Source organism: Acanthaster planci, linkage group LG06 (genome assembly GCF_054643075.1).
Source record: "Acanthaster planci isolate LZ-2023a linkage group LG06, COTS_SCS, whole genome shotgun sequence".
In the NCBI taxonomy this organism is placed as follows: Eukaryota; Metazoa; Echinodermata; class Asteroidea; order Valvatida; family Acanthasteridae; genus Acanthaster; species Acanthaster planci.
In genome coordinates, this window is record NC_141782.1 from 13,619,223 (window position 1) to 13,637,661 (window position 18,439).

The window sequence follows — 18,439 nt, forward strand, 5'->3', positions numbered from 1 at the left end:
AATGAAATGTATGTAGTTCGAGGGAACCTGGAGGATGTATGCTACCATAAATCAGTCGTACAGGTGCCGACATGAACGGGAACTGACCGGTGATGAGAATCTCCACGTGATGACAACAGTCTTCGTTTTGGGGCGTGGCTGCTCCAGGGTTAAAATCTGAGTCTGAACGAGTCTTTTGCAAATACATTTGGACGTCCTTACACGTGAGCATGTGAGTGTTCAAACAACCATTCTAGTAAATTTGCCTAGTCATTCAAACCATGAAGTTCTAGCTTTGGTCAACCTAGACTGTGTTATATCTCAAACAACATAATCCCCAATTTCGACTAAATCATGTGCAAAACAATGATTTGATTCATCTACCCGGGGCGTTCATTGCCAACTTTAGCTTGGCATATCCGACTTAAAGCGTATTTTCATATGTTTCCTTGTTGAGGTGCATTGTGTTCACGATGTGTGCATGCGCTTCACTCTCACGGATACAAAAATCGACCCATTAACATAACACACGCGTGCGTTGCGTTCGGTCGTTAAATTCGCTCCTGGAGCGATTTGGACGAATACACAACGTTTACCACAAGTGCTGACGTACATATGGAAAGGCGCTTTCGTAGTTGTCGAGTGTAATCTAATTTGTGGAGAACAATTTAAAGTTCGTTAGCCCCCCGTACTCTTGATTGGTGGATATCCCTCGGTAGCAACACCGACCGCTGCAAATTATGAAGATTTACGTCAGGTAGTTGCAATTATAATGGACTCCAATTTGAAGTCCAGTAATGAGTGTCGGAAAGAAGCCGTATCTTCAATATTATGCACCCCTCTTATCCTGAGGCGATAATTTACGTAATGTCTTCGGTCTTTTTCTCCAGCATCAGGGGAAGAGTGCTTATACGTCTTTTTTATCATCAATTCCTGTTATTGCCTTATTTCAAAGTAGCTGTCAACCTTCGTCGAATCGTTAATTTTTAAGAGGTTATGAAAACAAGATGGCTAATGGTGGGGGAATGTGTGCAATAGGGCTGCAACGGTTCTAAGGGGTATGTTTCAGTCCTTTTTTATTACCGTGGAGTGGTAATGTTGCAGGAAATGGAAGGTTAATGCCATTACAAAAAGAGGAGAACACTCATTGATAAGCCTTGCTAAACTGTCCTGGTGTTTTTATGCAATATATCGCCCCCAGTAAGCGATACTTGTAGCTCTGTGTCGTCCACGTATACAAATACATAAACTACGAGATTGCCTTGAAAGGGAAGATAAACTTTTGCTGGTAGAAAGATACTGCCATTTCACTCTGTCATTTGACTCTGTAGAGACAATGGTGTTCCAGTGGCTACTAGTACTTGCTCTCATCCTTGCAGACCGATGCCAGTGCGTGCCCGGCCGATTTACCGGTAGGTTTAGACTACAGTGGAGCTCTTTGCAGATCTCCTTACCATACAAGATTGTTTACTGAAATCAAAACGGTTTTGTTTTGCTTTATAGAACGAACCCATTGTTATGCATGATAATATTTGTAATTTGCTTGAATAGTCTATTAGTATTATAATCCTTCCGGTAAATGGTTCTTTTAAAGAGGGAATGGCCTCTCCTAGAGAGGCCACTGGAGCTAATTAAGGTGTAAAACATTTTTTTCGTCCAAATGCAAAAACCATCATATCCTACCCCTGTTCATGCTGATAAAACCTGGTTTAGTCACATTATAGCCATGGCCTCCCCTAGCCAGAAAAAAAAATCCAGCGAGCCTCCAGCCCATTCCCATAGGACTGCGTGTTAAGTAGCCCCATGTGTTTATACGAGGGATTATTTACAAAGACAGTGCCTGGGCCAGGCAGTGCAATGATTTTTTACCAGTGATAGCTGTCAGAAACTTGTCAGAGGCCTGTTTCGGCTGTCTCTGAAGTGTTACTTTGGTTGGGGGGGTGTTGTGGCTTGGCTGGCACGTGGCGAGCCCCCCCTCCAAAAAAACCAGGATAGCCTGGGAAACGAAGCCCCCTCGCTACTGTGGTGCACTTTTTGTGGGTTTTACGAGCTGTAGAGACTAGGGGACAACCACCGAAGTATTTAAATCCCTTAAGGAAGGACTTGGGGCTCAGAAACCCGAGAAATGGTACGGTCTCAGGTGGAGGGCAGATCCAGCAGCCATGTAAAAAGCACATAAACGCGTCGCTAGAGTGAAGGAACAGTGTACCTTTGGCTGATAATTTAACTTTCTGTACTCAGTTTCCCCGTCTATTATACCTTTTGGACTTTTTCATTTGCAGCTATTTCTGTTTCTGGATCATCTACTTCGCAAAGTAGCACTTGTGAAGAAGGATGTGCTGCCTACGCTGTCGATGGCCTTTCTGATACTTTCCAATGTTCAAGTGAGTAACAAAAGTAGCATTACTTGCCTTTGAAGCATCTTATTCTGTATCTTGACGCCTTGCTTAGCATTGCTTACAACACCTTGTAGCGCCGTTTGCGCATATCCGCATCTAACCGAAGCTCTCTGTGTTGAACTTCGTTGCATGCGCCCGCGGAGTCGACACATTACATGCCGTATCTAATAGTAAGGCTACTTCAGTTTAAACCACGCCCATTGCACATACACGGCCATTGCAGGTACACTAGTTCGCGATAATTTGTGTTTTTTTCTTTTGATTTTACGTGTCGAGTCATCCTGAAAGACTCTTCCACAAAAATTTGCAGCCTTTTCAAGTCTGAATTTAACATACCTTTATGTATTCTGTGTCTTGACTCCTTACTTTCAATCGTCTGATCGTATTAAGAATTGAAGCTGACACATACAGCCTCGTTTTCAAACACGGAAGTGCGCAGATCGACGCTAAAAGCGTCGTATTGGGATCCCTCCATTAGTCTTAGGGCGCATAGTATGGGTTGCTGATGTCCATTTTAAAATACAGTTTTCACCTGCTTAATTAACCCACTTTTTCACACTTCTGCGTCTGCTTTGGTAAAATCGCCGTCTCTTTGCACTCTCCAACTCTGCGAACCCTGGCTTCGCTAATGTTTGTCTCCGAGTTAAGGTACCAGAATAAGACGCCAGATCCCCCTTGAATAGCACGTTAAGAAGTGACAGTGATTTTAGGCTGCACGCCACCAATAAACAAAATTCCTTTTTTAAGAGTTAAATCCAAAATAGGAGGTCATTTTCATTTTCTTTATGCCTCACCCAGGACCAGACGGAAGCGATAAAAATCCGTGGTGGCGACTGGACTTGCTGGCCTCCTACAACGTGGGACGAATCAAAGTCACAAGCAGATATAGTCCAGGTAATTTCCGAATTTCCTTCCCCTAAACTGTAGGCTTCGTCACGGTAGATCTGGCTTGAGTTCGCTAAACGCAGCGCTCCGGAAGTAGATTTTTTTCTGCTCAGTATAACCCCATTTACTATCACAGTAACATCAACATGTGGAAGCGTACGTGTGTTAAAGGCTGAATATTATATATATTGATTTTAACATCTAATGAATGATTACAAGTTAATGGCGAAGCTGTACAGGAGCGCAATGAGAAGTGGAGACGAGATCAAAAGGCTTCAACGCTGTGCCCAATGGTTTAACTTAACTATACTAAATTGAAAGGTTTATACAGAAAGTACCCAATTTTAGCTTAAGTACAGTAGCAGATTTTAGCAGTGGTTCATTGGTCCCAAAACCATCAAAGAGATGTCCAACTAATGTCAACCGCATTTTTGCCCGGTAAATCAGCATTGTTTAAGGAGTAGGGGCAAATAGGCAGGCTTTCTGTCCTACATGTCGAAGCAGGAGATTGTTGGGTGCACACTACTCTGGGATTGCAATTCGAAAAAAACAAACAAGCAAATGGACGGACGGACGGGCAAACAGCCCGACAGACAGACAGACAGACAGACAGACAGACAGACAGACAGACAGACAGACAGACAGACAGACAGACAGACAGACAAGCAAATAGAAATGTGTTTCTGGACAAACGCAGCTGCTTCGGCCGTAGTTTCATTTACCTTACAGTGACGAAGTTTTTGACAAAATACGGACAATATTTAATGACAAGTGTTCATAGACAATCCAGTACAAACATTGGTTAGTGGAATATTTAAAATATATGTCATCTCGATACAGGTAAAATGACTTGTTATATAATGCTACCACCAGCTGATGATATCCCTTTCGAGTGATCTTCAAAATTTCAACCAAGTGGGACATATACGTCGTAAGATATGCTGCTTTCAAAAGTGCTCCTTGTCTTTGACTTGTTGCCTGATGACGTCATCATTGCATAAGGTCAATTTGGGTGTAAAACTCTTCCCTTTCTAGCCACACACAAAGATTAAACCCAATCAATCAAGTAATTGATGAGATATAGTGCTTTAAAGAGTGCTCTTTTAATACATCCTCTCTTGTCTCCCGATGACGTCATAAACACATCAGGTCAATTTGAGTTTAAAACCATTCAACTTCGAACTATACACAAAGTGTCAACCCACTCGGACATGTAATTCGCGAGATACAGTGCTTTAAAGAGTACCCCCTTTAATGTCACGTAAATTAACACGTGATGACATCATCAGAACATCAGGTCAAAATTTGTCTCAAACCCTTAATCTCCTTCAAGCTATATATACAAAGTTCCAACACAATCGAGCTTGTACTTCACGAAATATACCACTGCGTAGAGTTCCCCTTTTTAATGTCACTTGACTTGTCAACCGATGAGACATAGTCACATCAGGTCAATTTGAGGCCGAAACCTTTCCCCTCCAAGCTATATACAAGGTTTTGACCCCATCGGACATACTCTTTACGAGATATGGTGCTTTAAAGAGTACACCTTTAAGATCACGTGACTTGACACTCGATCACGTTATCATCATGTCAGGTCGACCTGGGTCTAAAACTTTTCCCCTTCAAGCCACTCACAAAGTTTCAACCAACCTTCTCAGAACTGTGGTGCACACAACATCATTTGGTGCAGAGTTGGTACACTGGGCTTGGGATGTCTTTGCTCATGAATGCATCAGCACGCTGTGTTCTTCAGATCATAGAGCAAGATGCATCCCTTGCCCCAAAATAGAAAAATGTACCACACAATTTTTGCCAGTCTGCTCTGCTTCCGCTGGCTGGCAGTAAAACACCATGTACATGGAAGAAGGAAAAAACCTTGCCAATACGTGATGGTAGGTTGAGGCTCATCTGCCATCCATGGGGGCAGCTAATGAGCTTGGAGAATACAAATACGTGTCTGTGCCCTGTAGGCATGGCAACAGCCAACGAGTCCAAAATGAGTAGCCAAAAAATATATTTAAAAAAAATTAAAACATGAAGAAACGAAAAAGAAAACAGTATCGGATGATGCTGAATTCAAAAGTACAGCCACAGAGGAAGGACAAATTCCATGGTGGGTTCACCACATAGGTGTACCATGTTGCCATATCAGCATATATATGAAAAGAACAACACCATGTGCGTATATTATAATTAACAACAATCACCTGTGTAAACCTTGTACTGTCTGGCTCCTCAGGTAATACCTCAATGTTACAAATTACATTAGGACAATTATGTAAAGTATCTTGGTCAGTTCTACAGTACATACATGTACATGCACAGTACCTAAACAATGCATGTACTAGTGCTCATCTTTCTTTTTTTCCCTTTTTGTGGTGAAGGAGTCAAACCATGCACCTTGTCCACTATTAAAAAGGTACATACATGTACAAGTGGCAATTGTGGAAACACCAGTTGCAAAAACACAACAGCTGGGAACCTTCTCTAAATGAAAACTGAAAAGCTTATGAAATAAGGCAACTTCAAGTCACAACGTGAAATTGTTGAGCCTGGAATGGTGTCAGTGATAATGATAATCATCATCATCATAACTGGCTTCTTATATAGAGCTTTTAACTAAGATCAAAGCGATTTAGTATCAAGGAAATGATTACTTTGTATTATTTCCCAATGATTGTCCAGACAAACAATGTAGAAAAAAAAGGATTTGATTTGTATACATTGTTCTTGCACTCAGGAACAAATGGTTGTCTACTGGTTTGTAATACAAATGAAGTGAGCTATCAGAATGCTTTGTTGAAAAAAAAACACTTTGGGGTGTTCTCACAGTAATGAATACATAATTCACAGACACTGCAAATATTTTTCCCAGGAGGGGTAAACCACCCCCCCAGGAAAAATAAGTACATGTACATGTAGGTTTGTTATATTCATCTCATCGGTATTTCTCTTCCTTTTTTTAAATTTCTTTTCTTTTCCTCTTTTTTTGGGGGGGGCCCTTGCAACACCCATGAAGTCGGTCAAATGACTGCCACAACAAGCAACAAAATATCACTGATCCTGGAGATCCCTCTCTTGATGAGTCAACTTGGAGTTAGTCATGTATACAGAGAGCATTATAAATGTCTATTAATGATTAACTTTCAGAACAGAATTTCGTCAAAATATGATTTCCGTTAAGCTCTGGTGGAGGCTTACCCTTAGGGACTTACTTGTTTTTCCTCTTTTTTAAGACATCATCAGGGCTAAATTTGGAACTGAAACTCTGCATGAATTCTCACAACTCATTGGAGCTGTTTTTTTCCAAAACTGTGGGGGTACTTGCAACATTTTGTACTGATAAGTCCTATTAACAATGAAAAGGAATCACTGTGTTTAAGTGACTTTAACACAAAATCGACGGTTCGCTTTGCCTTAACTCGACTGACATTACTTAAAGCAACATACATCATGGAGTTGTGTATTAAGCCCAGAAGTGCAGTGAACAAGGTGTGAGTATACAACTTCCAATATACTACATAGTAGGAGGTGATTCCTGTATACTCGCAGTTTCATATTGGCATCAGTAAAAGCAACAATTACCATATTTCAAATGATGTTAATTAACATCATTGAAAATATTGTCTGAAGCCTACCTGATTTATAATCAGACTCAGTGGGGCTGAATTTGACATTCCAGTTACTAAAAATACTCCAGACCAGGGTATGAGAACGTACTCTCCAAAATAATAGGTTTTTTTTAGGCCAGTTTACCAAACAGGTGGCTTCAACTGTACCGTATCAATTCAGCTAGGGTATGAGGTCACATGGTCGGGGCTCTAAGAACAACAAAAACCAAACAAGAAAACCAAATAAAACTAAAATTTCATTTCCGGACATAAAAATGATACTTGATTACTATAATTTTATTTGATGTGTTCAAAAACTAGTGAAACAGAATTTGGAGTTTCGGGAAACAATTTGCAATTCTGAAGCAGAAAATCATTGGGCCCTGTATTGTTTCTTTGTGGTGATCCAGATTCACACGCGAGCCAGCATATGCCACAACAGCATATGACAACTACCAGTGGTGTAGTTTTTGAAACACACCAAAAGTGCACCAGAAATGCGAAGGCCTCATTCAATCCACTCCATACTTTTGTGCCTCGATCCCTGTCGAAAATAAGGTCGAACGTAGGGAAATTATCAGTCAGGTAATACAAAGCGTGGAATTTCATGAAGTGGGGGCGCACTTCAGTTTTCTCGTGAGGGATTTGATTGCCGGAACGAGGATTTGCTACTGTACAGTGTAGGGATTTGCAAAAGTGACCATATAAAATCATCCTAACACCAGAGGCTTTGGGACTATTACGGCCATCGAAAAACACAAAACTAAGAAACGTCGATTTCAAGGAAGAGAAGAAAAAATGCAAACATGAATTTCACACAATTCTTTCAAAAGTACATCTTATTTCCTATTGAAAATAACTGCACAAATAATTACTTTTAACCGGTATTTGCGAGTGCTCAGAAGCACAAACTCTCATTGTGGAATTTAAGCATACAGAACTACACTCAAATATTAAACAATAAACTGGTCCTGGAGATGAAAGATTATCAAAGTGAAAGAATGTTAAAAGCGTTCTTACTATTTATAAAGAAAAGAAAGAAATCTGAATTTGTATTTTGGGGCATTTTACTACCTGTGATTTTTTATTCCGTTTTTATGCCTTATAAAAAGAAGACGTGGGAACGCGTTTAAAATATCAGGAACTTTACTGTTGAAAACTTTGCATAATGCTTCCAAAGCCTGTTCTATGTGTTGACAATCTCTGCATAAATCTTGAAAAAATATGCCAGGGACATGTACTCATGCATTAGACTTTTTTGTTTTAGATATCCTGATATTATGATGAAGTCCTTCTGTAGAACAGTCTTAGTACAAATTGCATTTTCATCAATCACACCAACATGTCGAAAGACTTCCTTCACGTATGTGCTTAAAACCTTCCTCTCTGTCATCTAAAAAAGGGAAATATTAATTCATTGTGTGTCAGTTATATGTTAATGAATGGAAAAAAAGGTGTAAGAACTTTCAGCACTTCGGATATCACTTGGCTACATATGGTTAGGAATGTTACAGTGTGGATGTTGATCATTGAGTGATTTACATACCTGCATGGGTCCCCCTGTGGCCATCTCTTGTGTGTCGATATCCAACAGCAGGCCTTCTAACAACTAATTACCTTGTTATTTTCCTTGAATTGCTTTGTTGTCCAACAGCTTCCTTCATCTTGGGTAGCCGTGCTTCTGATATGTACATGTAACCACAGTTACGTTGCATTCCAATCCCAAAAAGCAACATCGTAGAGAATAGATTTACCTCCTGTCATTTCAGCAGCAGTGTGAAAGATACCTATAACGCAAAGCAAATAACTTCATGTTCGTTGCAGTTTTTTCAAATAATCTTGATACGAGTACTTTGATAAAGATGTTCTCACCATTCTGTCAATCAGTCCTGCTTCAAACTGCATATCGGACATCCAACATGCATGAAGATTGTCTTCATGATCTGTGCTGATTAAAATCTGTATCATCGCAAAAAAGGAAAACATTTATTACAAGTGTAGCACTACGCGTGCTGATGCATGGAAAAACTGATGTATTTTGAACACAAATACAAATCACTGGCATAGCAATCTTCGGTCCTCGCTGAATGGTGAGAACGTTAGGACTGGAATGTTAAAGTGGGGGCCTGGGCAAGTGGGTGTTGATGAGGGAACCAATCATGATGGCGGTACATGGATGCACCCCCCCCACACACACAGGTGTGTATAATGGGGACTTCCTATTGTTTTGTGCTTCCTTTGTTCATACTTAAACTTTTGTAGAAGACGAACCATATATTCTGTACACAATTATCAATCTGGGACGCTTTGTGAATCGGCGACTTATTAGGGTTCCTTATTGAATGCAAAACAAACTCACAAACTTTGCTTCATAACTGCAGTAATCAGAACTGGCAATCTGTTTGTATATCAGTGGAACAGTTAGCCTTTTCGCCATTACCTTTAAATTTCCTTGCTTCGCTGTACAGCAGTTTCCTTTATCATGCGTAGCCATGCATCTGATCTACATGTAACTGCAGTGATGTTGAATTCCAAACATGGAGAACAATAATCTGTAGCTTTCACTTCAGCAGCAGCATGAAGGATGTCTATACACGAGAAACAAATAAGGAAATTGAAATATTCAGCTTATATCAACACGTAGATAATCAAACACATAGAACCAGTAATAATATGGTTTTGTCTAGGGGGAATAACAAGAAATATGCCCATTTGGGTGTTTTGAAAAAAATGAAGGAAAAACACTGCCTTCATGTTTTAAGGCATTCTTCTGAAGTGTATAAAACCCGCCAACTTCTTTCTGTTCTTAGGATCTGCAGAGACTTCAAATAACATCGGGACCAATTGAAAATATGATGATCTTTTCGCTGATAACTTTGCACTATTATTCCGAAACCAGTTTGAACAATTTCTGGCGTTGTCGTTCAATAAATTATAGCGGCTACATGTCCACATACAAGTAAATCTCACTTCCTGTCGGTTGCAATCTTGCTACGAGTATTTTTATGAAGCTGTTCCCACCCTTCTCAGGATCCATCCTGCTTCGACTGCACTTTCATATTAACGATACCGGGGACATGTGTGAAGACCGCCCTCATATCTGTGCTAATGAATATCTGTATCATTGCAAAAGGAAAACATTTATTATAGGTGCAGCAGTTCATGTGTTGATGCATTGGAAAACGTGTGTCAGAACTTGAACAAAAGTACGGCGTACATGTGCATATGTACGTATTCATTGTTATAGCAACCTTGGGTTCTCACTAAATGGGGAGTACGTGGGGACCCGAATGTTAAAGTGGGGGACCGGGCATGATGGTGCATTGATGTCCCCCCCACACACACAAGTGTGTATTTGCCTGCAACTGGGGACCCCCTATTGTTACTCTTTTGTTTGTACTCTTTTAGAAGAACACCCATATGTTTTGTACACAGTTGTCAATCGGGGACCCTCTGTCAGTCGGGGACCTTATTGTCCTCTATTGTTCAGGGTCCCCAATTGCATGCAGAAACAAACTCACACTCACAAACTTGATGCATGACTGAACTGGCATAGGCCTTTTCACCATCACCTGTTAATTTCCTTGCTTCATTGTATAGCAGCTTCCTTTATCGTTGGTACCCACGCCTCTGGTATCTACATGTAACTTCAATTACGTTGAATTCCAATGCTTTGAACTAACATGGAAAACAGATCTATCTTTAGCTTTCGCTCCAGCCGTAGCACGAAGTATATCTATACACACGAAGCAAATAAAGAAATTCAATTATTCTGTATAAACAGTTTACATAAATAACCTTAGGTTTACATTCAAATTTAATGCATTTTTGGATATTTACCGTGAACCCTTAATGACTAGTTTGTCCTTTGGGGGCATAATTATGAAATACGGTATGCACTGTGCCACTTGCTGCAAACAGAATGTTGCGGGAGGCCACGGTTGATTTTCTCTGGATGTTTACAACGTTAACATATTATTTAAATATTTAAAATTTAATAATAAATCACTTGATGACCTCACCATGAAGTACTTATTGTATTATTATCTTCGCTTCAATTTTTGTCTTTCGTGTAACTTTGAGGAGTTGCTGCACAACCAAAATGTTGCCTTAATTAAAAACGTGTATAAAAATATAGGGAAAGTTAAATATTCAACTCTATCATAAACCAGGTGATGATGTCATGATGACGTCATGATTTTGCATACATCTTCAGGGGGTACTTTAACGATATTCCGGGTTTGAAGGAAATCAGTTAAAAGCAAGAACCTAAAGTCGTGTGTAGAACGACCCCTTGTTATGTCAATAGATTAAAAAAGGGAAAAAAGAAAAAAAAATCTTAAGAGAAACACAAGCCGTTTCGGCAGTTGACCGAAACAGCTAAAACAAAACAAAAGAAAATAAAAAAAAAAACCTTACAGATAAAAAAAGTATTAAGGGAAGCAATAGCTGTTCCGGCTGCTAGCCGAGACAGTTGAACAAAATTTTAACGAAAATAATAAATGGTTCCGTCGGCAGTACACTGAAGCAGCTAATAATTGAAACGGTCAGCGTCTGGCGTCCCTAAATTGTTTATTCAATGATTATGTTTGTTGCACCACCTTCTCATGCTTTCTTTTCAATTTAGCCTATAGGTGTTACTCTTTTATGCAATGTTAATGGTGCCCTATACTTACTTGTTCTGTATCTACTCGAGGGTAGTCCTCCTGCTAGTTGTCTGCCCAGCAGCCCGCAGTTAATGAGTAGCAACCTCAAATGCACCCAAATCTCTTTCCCCGCTTTCTATTTCAGGTAGAGATTACTTTGCAGGTACAGAAGCTCGAACGGGCCTAAGTACTCTCGTCTCCTTTCACAACCGTTGCGGCTCGCCGGTAAGCAGCAGCTATCCAGGTGAGGTGCACGTTTTCTTGTGTGACTCATCTGAGGAGGCAAGATACGTCTCACTGGTCAAGGATGTTTCTACCTCTAATGGGACTTTTCTGAGTGTTGCCGAGGTTACGGTCGACATGTTTGAACCCGGGAAACCTGTGATAAAAGATTGCAGTAAGTCCTTCTTCAGACGCGGCATTTAAAAGTTATTTGCATTTCCGTGAAGACCACAGACCTATAGGCCCCTATAGTTCTGGTAAAGACAGAAAGCCCAGTATTTTTATATTTCAACTAAGCATGCTGAAATTGCAACGTGTATACATAGCTCTGTGGTTGTTTGTCATTCGATGATGCCAACTTACGCTTGTGCGAGCTGGGCCCAGTGACCACTCTAACCAGAATTGCTTCTGCCTTTGTCAGTGGTTGGGCTTTTTGCGACTTGGCTGCTAACAGATACTTCGCGTACAGATGCCTACCAATAATAATGATGTTACACAGGGTATGTGTCATTACTGGCGTACATATCGTGCCATTGAACGCCTTCCTGATATGCCTCTTTGACGTCATTCTTTCGATCAAATGAAAATCGAAACTTAGAGTGGACTTATCGAAGTTTAAAATGGAGGAAAAAAGGTAAATGATTGTTAACATTTGTTAACTAAAAATTAAGTAAATAATGTATCCCCTTAAGTAGGTACTTCCTTCCAGAGTGTGAAGGAGAGACAAACCACGCCTTCCAACTTTTCTGTAGCCCCTCATTAATGCAAACAGGCCAAACTAAGCCAAACCAAACCAAAACAGTGAAAGAGCAGTCCTGGAAGTTAAAAGGTGATTTCACGAGCTCAAGAACCACCTATTTTTCACCGCCCAGTATTGCCCCGACAGGCTTTGAGTGGCACCTCGTGAAAAATAAATTAGTCTATTTCGCGTTGGTTCCGATGTGCGCATGCGTCAGTTTTCACAAGCTGACGCCCGCTTGCAGATGAGTGTGAGGCTGCATCCGAATCAGTTGTCAAGAGCTAGATCTAGGTCTTTGCTCCCGATGCTTGGGAATGTGCGGAGACACGTAGTCAATAGACCTGACCATAGCTCTAGAAGGGTGCAGACCACTAATTCAAGTGAGAATTTTTGACCAGCTCATTAGCATTAAAGGTGCCCCACAGTATCTTTTGAAAAAGGAGATTATTTGGCCCCCAAAATGATGAGATTGTGTAAATCGTTGCCAGGATCAACTCCCTGGGTCTTTGAGCTTTCATATGAGAGCAGAAGGGCTGAACACTACGGTTGAAAAATGGTCCGAAGTGCCCGAGAAAGTTGAGGGTTGCCACTTGAAAAATGGCTGCAATCAGACTTCGGAAAAATAACTTTTTGGGGGGTGATTTTGTTTTGTGGGAATAATTAAAAATGTAATTGGTTAACCCACAAAAATTGAAAAGAAATTGAAAGATAAGCGACCAGACAAGAATTTCATTTGTGTTTCAGAAATCTCAGGGATGTTGGCGTGCATGCTATTGGACCCTGAACGATGCTGATTTTGCACTGTTTTCAATGGGGCTTGAGTGGACTGGACCCAGAAGCCCATTTCTGACATGGCCTCATGAGCCACCATGCAGTTTGTGGTGTCAGTGATTACAAGATGGCTTTTTAATACGGGCGATTCACCAAAGTACACCTCCAAGAGTTTGCAACGCGCTGACCAATCACAAGGCGCTAAACCTATGGACCTGGCCGAGCATTGAGTCGACAGATTTCGCGCACTGTGATCGGTTGCAAATTCTTGGAGGCGCACTACTGTGAATTGCCCGTATTTAAAGGGTGGATTTCACTCTTTAGAGTGCTTTTGAAGTCATCCTGAGTGGCTTTATAGGAAATTCACTCTTTTCGAGAGCAATTTTTAACCATTTTGCATTTATACGGTGCGTAGACCGTTTGCCAACTCACACGCACCGAACATGTTCGAATTAAGATGCCTTAATTGTACTTTATGGTGCGTTGCATATGATGCGTTCTTGCGCTTCACGTTCACGGACACAAAAATCGACTCCACAGCATAGCATACGTGTGCGTTGCATTCGGCCATCAAAATCCCCCGTGAGCGATTTCAACAGATATGCACGTCATAATATGTCGTACGACATGTCGCACATCGATAAGTACGACATGATGTCGTGTTTCTTTCTCAACTGACTTTTCCTATGTTAATCTTTCAATATCTTGCCACAAGGGAAGATCTTCTCCATCTTTTTGTATGCTCTATCTCTCTCTTACGTTTTCTTTCCGAGCGGAAACTAAGCGGAAACACGGAACCGTAACCGCCGCGTGCTTACGGATGCCGCATATATATTCTGTGGACACTAGCCTCAGGTCAAGCCGACCTTTTGATCACGAGGCGGGCGTACAGCCAATGGGTCAAAGACTAGCACATCATTCGAAAGTGCATTTTGCCAGCAGCATCATGAGCCGTGTTATAGGTTAAGCCGGTTGTTGAGGTTTTTATCCAGGCAAATTGGTATGGCCTATCCGTCAAAATCACTCCCAGGTCGATTTTGACGGCCGAACGTAACGCACTCGTGTGACATGTTATGTTAACGGAATCAATTTGTACGCAACGCAGTAAAAACGTACATATTGCAAAGGGGCAGACAGATAAGCAGACAGACAACCCCTTCGTACACGTGTTACTTTATTTTAAGTTTGATCTAGGCTAGACATTCATAGCGAGCAAATTTGACATTTCCCGGAGAAGAGCTACCTAGGTTCTGCACATGCAAAATTATAAAATCTATATCCAGAACAGAGAATGCCTCTATTTCAGACTAATCAATTTGACAGCATGGCCTAGACTCAGAGTAGGACTCTATTAATTACTTAAATAAATTCGAAACACGCCTTTCCCGGTGGTACTCCTTTCATGGGCGGCTACATTTGAGGGAGAGGGCGCTCCCTCCTCAACCCCCACCCCCGGCAAAATGATTAAGGGAAATTGGAAGAGAAAAGGAATGACAGGAAAATATATATTATATAGGAAAGGGGATCAAGGCGATTAGGCTACGCAATGATTGGTACAATTGTTGACGCGCATATGGAAGGGCGCCTTTGGTCCAAACTTCCGCCATTTAGCATACATAAAGTCTCAACAAAGTTTATATGAGATCGCGTGACGCGCATGTCCAGTCAAAGCTCCATGACGCCTTGCAGATACTACAGTACTTTATTTTAAAGGTTTTTCTTCCATTATTCTATCAGGACCTGCGTGGAAACCAGCCACCTTCAGACTGCTACACCAAGATGGCTTGATCTCCAACCCGAGCCAGCTCCTAGCCACCGTGGCTGCAGGAACTCCGCAGTTCTGCGCGCTCCGATGCCTCAACAAGGCCGGCTGCTTGTCCTTCGACATAGCGCCTGGAAAACAGTGCCGGCTTTACAACATTCATTCTGCAGATATCAATGCTGTACGGAACAGCGACTCCGCAGTCTATGCTTGTCTGTTTTGCGGGTGATTTTTTTTTAGCCAGCTGCGCTTTTACATAATTTCTAAATGTAATAGGCTTGAGATGCACGCAGTTATAACGAGATCAAAAAGTATAGTCTTAATTCATATATATTATGGACACATAAATATTAGCTTTTTAAAAATTTCCTCATATTGGGATCTGTTTTTAAAGTAAACAAAAAACAAAACAAAAACAAACCAATCACGAATAATTGAGGCGAGGCCACTGCGCGACGTAGCCATCGCCGTTGACACAATTTTGGTGGCTATAATATAGAACACCATGCGTCTCGAAAAAGTTGAGGATAACCTGCCGAAGCGGTGGAACGATGAAGGCAATCCTCTGGGAATTTAGTCATCAGTATTTGTGTACACATTCTACCCCTCCCCACTTTGCGGTTTTGGCAAGGCGCAGGCCACTGAAGGACACCTGACATTTGCAAACGTAGCCCACCACTCCTCAAACAGAAAGTTTTGGAACTTCTCTAACAGTATCATTAGGAATGAATATACTCCAACCCATTGACAAAATGCAAAGCTTCTTTTTTTCCAGTTGGAAAGCTAAGGCATTACTCAAATATAACTTCATTTGTATTTAATCTGGCGATATAACTTGATTTGGTTGGTTTATTTTTTACACCTCATCGTGGCCTAATAAGGGCCAAATTGTATGTGAATTGTGACCTGTCACCACATCATGATGAGCTGAAAGTCAGACTTTTAAAAAAACTGAGATATTGGTATTTTTGAATTCTGCAGAATGAGAACTTTCCAATGGTATGTACATGGAACACTTAGGGTAAAAGTATAAGGTGACAATGTGACATTATTCTAACAGCTTTGTGTCTTTGTTCCCAACATTGTTTCAACATTTCAAACCGGGCAAGAATAATGCTATCGCCAAAATTGCTGAGAATAGGAGACAAGTCACTCTATCCAAATATTACGAAGCTCCAAAATTGACCCCCACTTCAGTATAACTTTGATCCCTCAAAATAGGAAAGAGCGGGATGCGACATTACTCTCATTTTGTCATGACGGGTCACATTTTACAATATTACAAGATTAGAAACATTAATTAACAACTAGAGATTACAAATACAAGTATAGATAATGGAGACCCCAGAAGGCAAACTACTCACGTAAAATCTGTACCTGGTTGCAGATAACACGCTAAAACTTAATTCTGTTAAAAACTGTACAAAAGAACATAACAACAAAATATCCTGCATAGGCCTTGTATCTCAAACAATCTTGCTGCAATGTCTTTTTTATTACCAAAAGAAATCATAGCATAATTATACATGTACGGCAAGTTAAGCATTGTCGCTTTGCATTTCATAATATTTTGATGTGAAATAGGCCTACTGAAAATCTGTTGTCACAATTACGATCAATCAACTCTGGCTTGAGGAACCTTTGAAAACTATTTGAGTTAATACTGCGCAGCAGTCGAGAACAGAATTACGTGGCAATGATTACCTGTGTGGTATTAAATAAGCATACCTTATAGCCTGCAAGTGGCGCATAATTTGTTTTGGCCTTGCGTCATATGAAGTGCGAGCAGAGGCCACCATTGAGTATTGACCCTTTTGATTTCTATATGCGCCTACTCCTTGTGTATAATAGCTCCATGATAAAGACTTACTAATAGTGCTTCAGGTCCTCCAATTACAATATGATTTCTACATATATCCTATGGGTTAGGGTTAAATGTTCTCCCTGACAGCTTCTCTTTAATGTTCTTAAATGAACGCGCATTAACCTAGGCAAGTTCCCGGACCACGTCTATAAACTTGCGAATTCAAAATGTTGTCAAAATGTAGCTCGGATAAAAATGGAATATGTTAGTAAATATGGAGACTTTATTAAGATATCATATGATTGCGTTATCCTTTATGTCATTTCACATGTCAGTCTTAATACAAGCCAGTGTTGGAACAGATGTTTTGATCTCATCAAGGCCAAGACTTTGACCCGCAAGGCTTAATTAAGACCAAGGCTTAATCTTCAACGTCAGAGACCTGCAGTGTAAAGTTAACGTAGAAGGCTTTCTTATGCAATGCCACAAGTACGTACTCTGGCAAAACTGCACCCAGAGTTCAAAGGTTTAGTCAAATGACACTAGTCCTATAACGCGACTACCAAATAACCAATACAAATTCCGCCCATTTAAATGATAAAGCAAAGTATGCAATTTGAAGCAAAACGTGTGAACAATCAAAATGTGAATGTTTTGCCAACTTCGGCTGCCAATATGCGACCAATGCCTGTAAGGACGTTTCGTTTACTAACAGCGTCTACCTTTCTGTACTGCACCGCTGGTGTATCAAAATTCACATTACCCCAATAAAACGGGAGGTACACGAACCAATGTATTTTGGTGAGGATTAGGTTCAACGCAATCAGCACCTTTTTTCTTTCTCCTGAGACCTGAATGTTGGTATGACTATCAACTCTGATCCCAAGGTGTGCCTACAAGATTGACACCATAATAACGTCATCAGGTATCAAATTAAAAAAAATTCAAATAAAAAAAAACTCTCCTCCATCCCTCGTGCAATAATTCTGCGATTCAGCGTTAATTGTAGAATGTACTGAGGTTGGATACAAATGTTTTAGATGTTAATATATTTTAAAGTTATTTCACACATAGTATAAGGAATTGTTAATGGTTTTAAATATATCTGACTTTTCCTGTATTTCTATATTTAGCGGTTATAGAACTAATTCTGGGTGCCAGCATTTTAGTTAACCATGCAGGATGTAATAAAGATTTTTGATTTGACTTGACCCATGCTCATATCATGCTCACGTGAAGAAGCATTCTTCCAAAGGAATTAAACTCCTTTGAGGCCCATGAGGGTTCAAAGAATTTATCGCCCGCAAGACGGTTTCAGGTATTTGGGTCCGGAGGAAACACTCCTTTCCCACGGACATGTGTGGTCCTTAGCTAATTGATACAAGGCCTTGCTGCCTATTTTAGTCAGAACCGCAGAGCAAAGTTGGCCACTTTCGTCCGAGCAGTTTAGTCCGACGGTTTAGACAAGTGTTCTTCTCAACTAATTTTCAAAGCCCACCGCCTCCCCTATCTGCCACCTGTTGGAAAGTCTAAACAATAAGTCTTCTTAATACTTGTCAAATTACCGTGAGCCAATTCTTAAGTTTAATTACTTGGTTGCCTACATGGAAGCTGGCAG

The 18,439-nt window shown here is 40.6% G+C and overlaps 1 protein-coding gene across 1 annotated transcript; it reads left to right on the top strand.

Annotated features, from left to right (window-relative positions):
• The first annotated feature begins 1,132 nt into the window (after nucleotides 1–1,132).
• On the top strand, nucleotides 1,133–18,032 carry LOC110975691 (fucolectin-1-like). Its single transcript, XM_022228387.2, has 5 exons — nucleotides 1,133–1,391; nucleotides 2,262–2,363; nucleotides 3,177–3,272; nucleotides 11,669–11,920; nucleotides 14,993–18,032. Exons 1-5 carry the CDS (start codon nucleotides 1,316–1,318, stop codon nucleotides 15,244–15,246), a joined length of 780 nt encoding a protein of 259 aa, XP_022084079.2. The 5' UTR covers nucleotides 1,133–1,315; the 3' UTR covers nucleotides 15,247–18,032.
• The last annotated feature ends 407 nt before the right edge of the window (nucleotides 18,033–18,439 follow it).

What these genes read in the sequence shown, in the direction of transcription:
- LOC110975691 (XM_022228387.2), top strand. Translation starts at nt 1,316, where the DNA reads ATGGTGTTCCAGTGGCTACTAGTACTTGCTCTCATCCTTGCAGACCGA. An exon ending in TGATACTTTCCAATGTTCAA is followed by an intron (nt 2,364 to 3,176) that starts GTGAGTAACAAA and finishes TGCCTCACCCAG; the next exon opens with GACCAGACGGAAGCGATAAA. An exon ending in CACAAGCAGATATAGTCCAG is followed by an intron (nt 3,273 to 11,668) that starts GTAATTTCCGAA and finishes TTTCTATTTCAG; the next exon opens with GTAGAGATTACTTTGCAGGT.